Source organism: Coregonus clupeaformis, unplaced genomic scaffold (genome assembly GCF_020615455.1).
Source record: "Coregonus clupeaformis isolate EN_2021a unplaced genomic scaffold, ASM2061545v1 scaf1261, whole genome shotgun sequence".
NCBI lineage: Eukaryota > Metazoa > Chordata > Actinopteri > Salmoniformes > Salmonidae > Coregonus > Coregonus clupeaformis.
This window is the reverse complement of record NW_025534715.1, coordinates 15,183-28,797: the sequence shown is the minus strand read 5'-3', so window position 1 is coordinate 28,797 and position 13,615 is coordinate 15,183. Positions and strand designations below refer to the sequence as shown.

Below are 13,615 nucleotides of genomic sequence, written 5' to 3'. Positions count from 1 at the left end.
AAGAGTAGCTGCTGCCTTGGCAGGAACTAATGGGGATCCATAATAAACCCCAGGAAGAGTAGCTGCTGCCTTGGCAGGAACTAATGGGGATCCATAATAAACCCCAGGAAGAGTAGCTGCTGCCTTGACAGGAACTAATGGGGATCCATAATGAACCCCAGGAAGAGTAGCTGCTGCCTTGGCAGGAACTAATGAGGATCCATAATAAACCCCAGGAAGAGTAGCTGCTGCCTTGACAGGAACTAATGGGGATCCATAATAAACCCCAGGAAGAGTAGCTGCTGCCTTGGCAGGAACTAATGGGGATCCATAATAAACCCCAGGAAGAGTAGCTGCTGCCTTGGCAGGAACTAATGGGGATCCACAATAAACCCCAGGAAGAGTAGCTGCTGCCTTGACAGGAACTAATGGGGATCCATAATAAACCCCAGAAGAGTAGCTGCTGCCTTGGCAGGAACTAATGAGGATCCATAATAAACCCCAGGAAGAGTATTTGCTGCCTTGACAGGAACTAATGGGGATCCATAATAAACCCCAGGAAGAGTAGCTGCTGCCTTGGCAGGGAACTAATGGGGATCCATAATAAACCCCTCAGGAAGAGTAGCTGCTGCCTTGGCAGGAACTAATGGGGATCCATAATAAACCCCCAGGAAGAGTAGCTGCTTCTTGGCAGTAACTAATGGGGATCCACAATAAACCCCAGGAAGAGTAGCTGCTGCCTTGGCAGGAACTAATGGGGATCCATAATAAACCCCAGGAAGAGTAGCTGCTGCCTTGGCAGGAAATAATGGGGATCATAATAAACCCCAGGAAGAGTAGCTGCTGCCTTGGCAAGAACTAATGGGGATCCATAATAAACCCCCAGGAAGAGTAGCTGCTGCCTTGGCAGGAACTAATGGGGATCCACAATAAACCCCCAGGAAGAGTAGCTGCTGCCTTGGCAGGAACTAATGGGGATCCATAATAAACCCCAGGAAGAGTAGCTGCTGCCTTGGCAGGAACTAATGGGGATCCATAATAAACCCCAGGAAGAGTAGCTGCTGCCTTGGCAGGAACTAATTTGAATCCATGATAAACCCCAGGAATAGTAGCTGCTGTCTTGGCAGGAACTAATAGGGATCCATAATAAACCCCAGGAAGAGTAGCTGCTGCCTTGGCAGGAACTAATGGGGATCCATAATAAACCCCAGGAAGAGTAGCTGCTGCCTTGGCAGGAACTAATGGGGATCCATAATAAACCCCAGGAAGAGTAGATGCTGCCTTGGCAGGAACTAATGGGGATCCATAATAAACCCCAGGAAGAGTAGCTGCTGCCTTGGCAGGAACTAATGGGGATCCACAATAAACCCCAGGAAGAGTATCTGCTGCCTTGGCAGGAACTAATGGGGATCCATAATAAACCCCAGGAAGAGTAGCTGCTGCCTTGGCAGGAACTAATGGGGATCCATAATAAACCCCAGGAAGAGTAGCTGCTGCCTTGGCAGGAACTAATGGGGATCCATAATAAACCCCAGGAAGAGTAGCTGCTGACTTGGCATGAACTAATGGGGATCCATAATAAACCCCAGGAAGAGTAGATGCTGCCTTGGCAGGAACTAATGAGGATCCATAATAAACCCCAGGAAGAGTAGCTGCTGCCTTGACAGGAACTAATGGGGATCCATAATAAACCCCAGGAAGAGTAGCTGCTGCCTTGGCAGGAACTAATGGGGATCCATAATAAACCCCAGGAAGAGTAGCTGCTGCCTTGGCAGGAACTAATGGGGATCCACAATAAACCCCAGGAAGAGTAGCTGCTGCCTTGACAGGAACTAATGGGGATCCATAATAAACCCCAGGAAGAGTAGCTGCTGCCTTGGCAGGAACTAATGAGGATCCATAATAAACCCCAGGAAGAGTAGCTGCTGCCTTGACAGGAACTAATGGGGATCCATAATAAACCCCCAGGAAGAGTAGCTGCTGCCTTGGCAAGAACTAATGGGGATCCACAATAAACCCCCAGGAAGAGTAGCTGCTGCCTTGGCAGGAACTAATGGGGATCCACAATAAACCCCAGGAAGAGTAGCTGCTGCCTTGGCAGGAACTAATGGGGATCCATAATAAACCCCAGGAAGAGTAGCTGCTGCCTTGGCAGGAACTAATGGGGATCCATAATAAACCCCAGGAAGAGTAGCTGCTGCCTTGGCAGGAACTAATTTGAATCCATGATAAACCCCAGGAATAGTAGCTGCTGTCTTGGCAGGAACTAATAGGGATCCATAATAAACCCCAGGAAGAGTAGATGCTGCCTTGGCAGGAACTAATGGGGATCCATAATAAACCCCAGGAAGAGTAGCTGCTGCCTTGGCAGGAACTAATGGGGATCCACAATAAACCCCAGGAAGAGTATCTGCTGCCTTGGCAGGAACTAATGGGGATCCATAATAAACCCCAGGAAGAGTAGCTGCTGCCTTGGCAGGAACTAATGGGGATCCATAATAAACCCCAGGAAGAGTAGCTGCTGCCTTGGCAGGAACTAATGGGGATCCATAATAAACCCCAGGAAGAGTAGATGCTGCCTTGGCAGGAACTAATGGGGATCCATAATAAACCCCAGGAAGAGTAGCTGCTGCCTTGGCAGGAACTAATGAGGATCCATAATAAACCCCAGGAAGAGTAGCTGCTGCCTTGACAGGAACTAATGGGGATCCATAATAAACCCCAGGAAGAGTAGCTGCTGCCTTGGCAGGAACTAATGGGGATCCATAATAAACCCCAGGAAGAGTAGCTGCTGCCTTGGCAGGAACTAATGGGGATCCACAATAAACCCCAGGAAGAGTAGCTGCTGCCTTGACAGGAACTAATGGGGATCCATAATAAACCCCAGGAAGAGTAGCTGCTGCCTTGGCAGGAACTAATGAGGATCCATAATAAACCCCAGGAAGAGTAGCTGCTTTCTTGACAGGAACTAATGGGGATCCATAATAAACCCCAGGAAGAGTAGCTGCTGCCTTGGCAGGAACTAATGGGGATCCATAATAAACCCCAGGAAGAGTAGCTGCTGCCTTGGCAGGAACTAATGGGGATCCATAATAAACCCCAGGAAGAGTAGCTGCTGCCTTGGCAGTAACTAATGGGGATCCACAATAAACCCCAGGAAGAGTAGCTACTGCCTTGGCAGGAACTAATGGGGATCCATAATAAACCCCAGGAAGAGTAGCTGCTGCCTTGTTAGGAAATAATGGGGATCCATAATAAACCCCAGGAAGAGTAGCTGCTGCCTTGGCAAGAACTAATGGGGATCCATAATAAACCCCAGGAAGAGTAGCTGCTGCCTTGGCAGGAACTAATGGGGATCCATAATAAACCCCAGGAAGAGTAGCTGCTGCCTTGGCAGGAACTAATGGGGATCCATAATAAACCCCAGGAAGAGTAGCTGCTGCCTTGGCAGGAACTAATGGGGATCCATAATAAACCCCAGGAAGAGTAGCTGCTGCCTTGGCAGGAACTAATTTGAATCCATGATAAACCCCAGGAATAGTAGCTGCTTTCTTGGCAGGAACTAATAGGGATCCATAATAAACCCCAGGAAGAGTAGCTGCTGCCTTGGCAGGAACTAATAGGGATCCATAATAAACCCCAGGAAGAGTAGCTGCTGCCTTGGCAGGAACTAATGGGGATCCATAATAAACCCCAGGAAGAGTAGCTGCTGCCTTGGCAGGAACTAATGGGGATCCATAATATACCCCAGGAAGAGTAGCTGCTGCCTTGGCAGGAACTAATGGGGATCCACAATAAACCCCAGGAAGAGTAGCTGCTGCCTTGGCAGGAACTAATGGGGATCCATAATAAACCCCAGGAAGAGTAGCTGCTGCCTTGACAGGAACTAATGGGGATCCATAATAAACCCCAGAAGAGTAGCTGCTGCCTTGGCAGGAACTAATGGGGATCCATAATAAACCTCAGGAAGAGTAGCTGCTGCCTTGACAGGAACTAATGGGGATCCATAATAAACCCCAGGAAGAGTAGCTGCTGCCTTGGCAGGAACTTATGGGGCTCCATAATAAACCCCAGGAAGAGTAGCTGCTGCCTTGTCAGGAACTAATGGAGATCCACAATAAACCACAGGAAGAGTAGCTGCTGCCTTGACAGGAACTAATGGCGATCCATAATAAACCCCAGGAAGAGTAGCTGCTGCCTTGGCAGGAACTAATGGGGATCCACAATAAACCCCAGGAAGATATGTATATTTCATAGACATGAGTTATGTGGGGTGTTCTTCCAGAGAGGACATCACAACAACAACATAGAACTGAAGTACAGCATCAGACTGACCTCTGTATTGAACACAATAACAGCCCCACTGCAACATCTCCTGACACAATAACAGCCCCACTGCAACATATCCTGACACAATACCAGCCCCACTGCAACATCTCCTGACACAATACCAGCCCCACTGCAACATCTCCTGACACAATAACAGCCCCACTGCAACATCTCCTGACACAATCAACAGCCCCACTGCAACATCTCCTGACACAATAACAGCCCCACTGCAACATCTCCTGACACAATAACAGCCCCACTGCAACATCTCCTGACACAATAACAGCCCCACTGCAACATCTCCTGACACAATAACAGCCCCACTGCAACATCTCCTGACACAATAACAGCCCCACTGCAACATCTCCTGACACAATAACAGCCCCACTGCAACATCTCCTGACACAATAACAGCCCCACTGCAACATCTCCTGACACAATAACAGCCCCACTGCAACATCTCCTGACACAATAACAGCCCCACTGCAACATCTCCTGACACAACAACAGCCCCACTGCAACATCTCTGACACAATAACAGCCCCACTGCAACATCTCCTGACACAATAACAGCCCCACTGCAACATCTCCTGACACAATAACAGCCCCACTGCAACATCTCCTGACACAATAACAGCCCCACTGCAACATCTCCTGACACAATAACAGCCCCACTGCAACATCTCCTGACACAATAACAGCCCCACTGCAACATCTCCTGACACAATAACAGCCCCACTGCAACATCTCCTGACACAATAACAGCCCCACTGCAACATCTCCTGACACAATAACAGCCCCACTGCAACATCTCCTGACACAATAACAGCCCCACTGCAACATCTCCTGACACAATAACAGCCCCACTGCAACATCTCCTGACACAATAACAGCCCCACTGCAACATCTCCTGACACAATAACAGCCCCACTGCAACATCTCCTGACACAATAACAGCCCCACTGCAACATCTCCTGACACAATAACAGCCCCACTGCAACATCTCCTGACACAATAACAGCCCCACTGCAACATCTCCTGACACAATAACAGCCCCACTGCAACATCTCCTGACACAATAACAGCCCCACTGCAACATCTCCTGACACAATAACAGCCCCACTGCAACATCTCCTGACACAATAACAGCCCCACTGCAACATCTCCTGACACAATAACAGCCCCACTGCAACATCTCCTGACACAATAACAGCCCCACTGCAACATCTCCTGACACAATAACAGCCCCACTGCAACATCTCCTGACACAATAACAGCCCCACTGCAACATCTCCTGACACAATAACAGCCCCACTGCAACATCTCCTGACACAATAACAGCCCCACTGCAACATCTCCTGACACAATACCAGCCCCACTGCAACATCTCCTGACACAATAACAGCCCCACTGCAACATCTCCTGACACAATAACAGCCCCACTGCAACATCTCCTGACACAATAACAGCCCCACTGCAACATCTCCTGACACAATAACAGCCCCACTGCAACATCTCCTGACACAATACCAGCCCCACTGCAACATCTCCTGACACAATACCAGCCCCACTGCAACATCTCCTGACACAATAACAGCCCCACTGCAACATCTCCTGACACAATAACAGCCCCACTGCAACATCTCCTGACACAATAACAGCCCCACTGCAACATCTCCTGACACAATACCAGCCCCACTGCAACATCTCCTGACACAATACCAGCCCCACTGCAACATCTCCTGACACAATAACAGCCCCACTGCAACATCTCCTGACACAATAACAGCCCCACTGCAACATCTCCTGACACAATAACAGCCCCACTGCAACATCTCCTGACATAATAACAGCCCCACTGCAACATCTCCTGACACAATACCAGCCCCACTGCAACATCTCCTGACACAATAACAGCCCCACTGCAACATCTCCTGACATAATAACAGCACCACTGCAACATCTCCTGACACAATAACAGCCCCACTGCAACATCTCCTGACACAATAACAGCCCCACTGCAACATCTCCTGACACAATAACAGCCCCACTGCAACATCTCCTGACACAATAACAGCCCCACTGCAACATCTCCTGACACAATACCAGCCCCACTGCAACATCTCCTGACACAATAACAGCCCCACTGCAACATCTCCTGACACAATAACAGCCCCACTGCAACATCTCCTGGAACATTACCAGCCCCACTGCAACATCTCCTGACATCTTCTCTGGCTGACATAATAACCCTTGTTCATGAGATGGATATGACATCCCTTCTCTGGCTGACATAATGACCCTTGTTCATGAGATGGATATGACATCTCTTCTCTGGCTGACATAATGACCCTTGTTCATGAGATGGATATGACATCTCTTCTCTGGCTGACATAATGACCCTTGTTCATGAGATGGATATGACATCTCTTCTCTGGCTGACATAATGACCCTTGTTCATGAGATGGATATGACATCTCTTCTCTGGCTGACATAATGACCCTTGTTCATGAGATGGATATGACATCTCTTCTCTGGCTGACATAATGACCCTTGTTCATGAGATGGATATGACATCTCTTCTCTGGCTGACATAATAACCCTTGTTCATGAGATGGATATGACATCTCTTCTCTGGCTGACATAATGACCCTTGTTCATGAGATGGATATGACATCTCTTCTCTGGCTGACATAATGACCCTTGTTCATGAGATGGATACGACATCTCTTCTCTGGCTGACATAATGACCCTTGTTCATGAGATGGATATGACATCTCTTCTCTGGCTGACATAATGACCCTTGTTCATGAGATGGATATGACATCTCTTCTCTGGCTGACATAATGACCCTTGTTCATGAGATGGATATGACATCTCTTCTCTGGCTGACATAATGACCCTTGTTCATGAGATGGATATGACATCTCTTCTCTGGCTGACATAATGACCCTTGTTCATGAGATGGATATGACATCTCTTCTCTGGCTGACATAATGACCCTTGTTCATGAGATGGATATGACATCTCTTCTCTGGCTGACATAATGACCCTTGTTCATGAGATGGATATGACATCTCTTCTCTGGCTGACATAATGACCCTTGTTCATGAGATGGATATGACATCTCTTCTCTGGCTGACATCATGACCCTTGTTCATGAGATGGATATGACATCTCTTCTCTGGCTGACATAATGACCCTTGTTCATGAGATGGATATGACATCTCTTCTCTGGCTGACATAATGACCCTTGTTCATGAGATGGATATGACATCTCTTCTCTGGCTGACATAATGACCCTTGTTCATGAGATGGATATGACATCTCTTCTCTGGCTGACATAATGACCCTTGTTCATGAGATGGATATGACATCTCTTCTCTGGCTGACATAATAACCCTTGTTCATGAGATGGATATGACATCTCTTCTCTGGCTGACATAATGACCCTTGTTCATGAGATGGATATGACATCTCTTCTCTGGCTGACATAATGACCCTTGTTCATGAGATGGATATGACATCTCTTCTCTGGCTGACATAATAACCCTTGTTCATGAGATGGATATGACATCTCTTCTCTGGCTGACATAATGACCCTTGTTCATGAGATGGATATGACATCTCTTCTCTGGCTGACATAAAAACCCTTGTTCATGAGATGGATATGACATCTCTTCTCTGGCTGACATAATGACCCTTGTTCATGAGATGGATATGACATCTCTTCTCTGGCTGACATAATGACCCTTGTTCATGAGATGGATATGACATCTCTTCTCTGGCTGACATAATAACCCTTGTTCATGAGATGGATATGACATCTCTTCTCTGGCTGACATAATGACCCTTGTTCATGAGATGGATATGACATCTCTTCTCTGGCTGACATAATGACCCTTGTTCATGAGATGGATATGACAGACTGCGTCAGCTGACAGCTCAGAGTCCAGACTAATTGTCTGTAATTATACTGAATAGCTGATAATCCCAGTTATGAGCTGACCAGCCTAGCGTGTCAAGGACAGGGCAGGTGTGACCATGAAGACTGGGGCATTTGGGATATTCCTTCCATGGGGCCGGCATTAGGACCCTGCAGCAGAGGCAGGGCAGCTCCAATAGACTGGAATTAGATGACACTGATGACACTGATGACACTGATGACACTGATGATACTGATGACACTGATGACACTGATGACACTGATGATACTGATGACACTGATGATACTGATGACACTGATGATACTGATGACACTGATGATACTGATGACACTGATGACACTGATGACACTGATGACACTGATGACACTGATGATACTGATGATACTGATGACACTGATGATACTGATGATACTGATGACACTGATGATACTGATGACACTGATGACACTGATGATACTGATGACACTGATGACACTGATGACACTGATGATACTGATGACACTGATGATACTGATGATACTGATGACACTGATGATACTGATGACACTGATGACACTGATGACACTGATGACACTGATGATACTGATGACACTGATGATACTGATGACACTGATGATACTGATGACACTGATGACACTGATGATACTGATGACACTGATGACACTGATGACACTGATGATACTGATGACACTGATGATACTGATGACACTGATGATACTGATGACACTGATGACACTGATGACACTGATGACACTGATGATACTGATGACACTGATGATACTGATGACACTGATGACACTGATGATACTGATGATACTGATGACACTGATGATACTGATGATACTGATGACACTGATGATACTGATGACACTGATGACACTGATGATACTGATGACACTGATGATACTGATGATACTGATGATACTGATGACACTGATGATACTGATGACACTGATGACACTGATGATACTGATGACACTGATGATACTGATGACACTGATGATACTGATGACACTGATGATACTGATGATACTGATGACACTGATGACACTGATGACACTGATGATACTGATGATACTGATGAAGGACCTTATACAGTTTATTGCTCCACAAACATTTAGTAACTAAAACCATCTAAAACAAACATACAGTAGCCTATATACTGACCAGATAGGAAGGAGTGATGAGAACAGAGGAGTGATACAGGAAGGAGTGATCGGAACAGAGGAGTGATACAGGAAGGAGTGATCAGAACAGAGGAGTGATACAGTAAGGAGTGATGAGAACAGAGGAGTGATACAGGAAGGAGTGATCGGAACAGAGGAGTGATACAGGAAGGAGTGATCAGAACAGGAGTGATCAGAACAGAGGAGTGATACAGGAAGGGGGGTGTATATCCTGATATATATGCAGTAAGGTTTTGGTAGAACTTTCAGCTGTCCAAAAAAATAAAAACCTTAAAGCATAAACAAAGCTAGAATAAGTGTTTACATACACACATATGTGTTTGGAATAAATCAATGAAAGATATAAAATGTAGTGTGCACTTGGAAACAAGAAATGATAAATGCTTTCTAAGTTTACATTCAATACTCACATAAGGCATATCATATTTTCAGTTACAAACAATGGTGTTAAGAGCATAGGATGTTTCTGAGGCTGGTCAGGATGAAAACATCTTCTTTGGAAGTTTGCAGGAGATATAGAAAGTTCAATATTGAAACTAATAAGGTGATTAAAAGCCTATCCCAGACATATCCAAGACACCTGCAGTTCATTCAGTTGCTCCAACTCATGTCCCACTCAAAACGATTCAAAGTATTTTGAAAGTAATTTGGCAGCCCCTATTTGGTCACTGGTATCCCTCCCTTTACAACACAGACATTAGAAGGAGACCTTGGGCCCGAGGTATGGTTCACCCCCACACCAGAAGCCATCAGGCTGGCCTATCTCTAGTAACCACGTCTCTTCCTCCCACTCCTTCTGCGGCTCTACCTTACTGTCTGCGTCGGGAACAGTCTGTAAGACTTGATAATAATGACAGTCCCTCCCATCTTCCGGGTCATACGGAGGTGCCAGGATGTCGAGGAAGACAGCAGGTCCATCCACCGCGTCGATCTGATGCAGGTTCTCCCTATGCGGGGTTAAGATACACGGACTACTGTCATGGGTGAACCACGTGGTGGCCCTGAGCACAGCTCGCCGCAGACAGTCCTTCTGGAACGGTAGCAGCGGCGGGTCGAACTGGGTCTCACTCTCCGACTGGGCCGGAGGTTTATCCAACAGGTCAAAACACCTGATACTGACCTTCCCGTATAGAACCTTCAGCATCCCGTTCATACCCGGGTGGTCGTGGAGCGGGATGGAAGCCCCGCTGTTCAGTAGAAACACCCCCATACTGAACGACTCCGTCTCGCAGATGTGCATGTACGTGACGGGTGGGCTTTGGTCGGAATGGGAGCCGTTCGGTTTCATCTGCGCGATCTTCAGGTCTGCAGCCCTGACTTCGGTCAGCAGGTTGATTAGATCCCCACGGTTGTCCAAGAATACTTTGTTGTCCCCAATTGCGGATGCATTGAAATCTTTAAATGTGATATTGGCTTGGCTGGCTATTTTCTGAATGAGAGACGTCTTGTTATCCCGTGGCATTTTGCAGATGGAGAGACAGAACCGACGCTTATCGATGCTGGTTTTCTTCAGACGCAGCTGAGCAACAGGCAGCAGAAACTAACCGAGTTCAAAACGCTCTTATCTCTGCGAATCTTACACAAGATCGTCACTTAAGGATGGGACCACGTTCAAACTAAGCAAATACGCGTCTAAAGTTATAATGTAACGTTTTCTATGGTAATAAAATATGGTTTTAATGCCAGAGAATATTCACGGTCCAGAATCATTTCCCACCCTATCTGATCCTCACGTTCGCAGTGATAGGGACTGCGTAGAGGAAACAAGGCATTTTGGATCTTGAAGTTTATTTTCAAAGTAGGGAAATATATTTCTGTAATCAACCCCCCCCCCCCAAAAAAACAACAAAAAAACTCTACGATTATCCAATCCCTTCACTCAACAGAAGTTACACCGGGGAAAATATGATTCTCACATACGCTCCTATTACAAGAGAAAAACAATCTTCTCCATTATAAAAGCACTACAATTCCCACCGCCTGTCGGGCTTCCGGAGAGGCATAGAGAGCCAGAGGGGATGGCCAGACAGGCCATTCAACCCGCTCCCCTCCCCCAGTCTATCCCCTCTCTGCCGCTCTCTTCTGGGATGACAGTTTCCCCTTTTTATCACTTTATTCAGCAACACTGTATGACGTTTTGAGGAGTATCGACTTTGTTACAAACAAATGTTAAGAGTCTAAGGTACTTTACACAAGTAGATTGAGTGCACATATAATGGACAGGTGATACACCACATGTAGCCTGATGGTAAATGGGCTACCTTTGATGGAAAGGACAGCATTCAAAAGATTACAGTCCACTTGATAGCTATTGACAATTTACAGTATTCAAGTGTTATCTGATCAGAGGGAACTGTTTCATGAGTTGTTTTTTTACTGATCATATTAACATATTATTCCAACACATACCAGCGAACATTAGGAGCAAAAAAGCTTTAATTATACCCTGTTGCCTCAAATCAATACATGTGAAATGTTGATCATTTATCCATAGAATAATCAGATCAATAGATGACCATTTGGCCATATAATAATCTGCTATAGGAACACTACACTACACTACACTACTCTACACTATATACCACTACACTACACTACACTACTCTACACTACACTATATACCACTACACTACACTACTCTACACTACACTATATACCACTACACTACACTGCTCTACACTACACTACACTACTCTACACTACACTACTCTACACTACACTACTCTACACTATATACCACTACACTACACTACTCTACACTACACTATATACCACTACACTACACTACACTACACTATATACCACTACACTACACTACACTACACTACACTACTCTACACTACACTACTCTACACTATATACCACTACACTACACTACTCTACACTACACTATATACCACTACACTACACTACACTACACTATATACCACTACACTATATACCACTACACTACACTACACTACACTACACTATATACCACTACACTACACTACTCTACACTACACTATATACCACTACACTACACTACACTATATACCACTACACTACACTACTCTACACTACACTATATACCACTACACTACACTACTCTACACTACACTATATACCACTACACTACACTACTCTACACTACACTATATACCACTACACTATATACCACTACACTACACTACACTACACTACACTACACTACACTACACTATATACCACTACACTACACTACACTACACTACACTACACTATATACCACTACACTACACTACTCTACACTACACTATATACCACTACACTACACTACACTATATACCACTACACTACACTACTCTACACTACACTACACTATATACCACTACACTACACTACTCTACACTACACTATATACCACTACACTACACTACACTACACTACACTACTCTACACTACACTATATACCACTACACTACACTGCTCTACACTACACTACACTACACTACTCTACTCTACACTATATACCACTACACTACACTACTCTACACTACACTATATACCACTACACTACACTACTCTACACTACACTATATACCACTACACTACACTACACTACACTACTCTACACTACACTATATACCACTACACTACACTACTCTACACTACACTATATACCACTACACTATATACCACTACACTACACTACACTACACTACACTACACTACACTACACTATATACCACTACACTACACTACACTACACTACACTACACTACACTACACTATATACCACTACACTACACTACTCTACACTACACTATATACCACTACACTACACTACACTATATACCACTACACTACACTACTCTACACTACACTATATACCACTACACTACACTACTCTACACTACACTATATACCACTACACTACACTACACTACACTACTCTACACTACACTATATACCACTACACTACACTGCTGTACACTACACTACACTACACTACTCTACACTATATACCACTACACTACACTACTCTACACTACACTATATACCCACTACACTACACTACACTACACTATATACCACTACACTCACACTACACTACACTACACTATATACCACTACACTACACTACTCTACACTATACTATATACCACTACACTACACTACACTACTCTACACTCACACTATATACCACTACAC

General features: G+C 45.3%; 1 protein-coding gene across 1 annotated transcript; it reads right to left on the bottom strand.

Moving 5' to 3' along the window:
- Positions 1-9,336: 9,336 nt before the first annotated feature.
- LOC121584714 (2-aminoethanethiol dioxygenase-like) lies at positions 9,337-11,203 on the bottom strand. Its single transcript, XM_041900773.2, has one exon. It carries the CDS (start codon positions 10,902-10,904, stop codon positions 10,140-10,142), a length of 765 nt encoding a protein of 254 aa, XP_041756707.2. The 5' UTR covers positions 10,905-11,203; the 3' UTR covers positions 9,337-10,139.
- Positions 11,204-13,615: the final 2,412 nt, after the last annotated feature.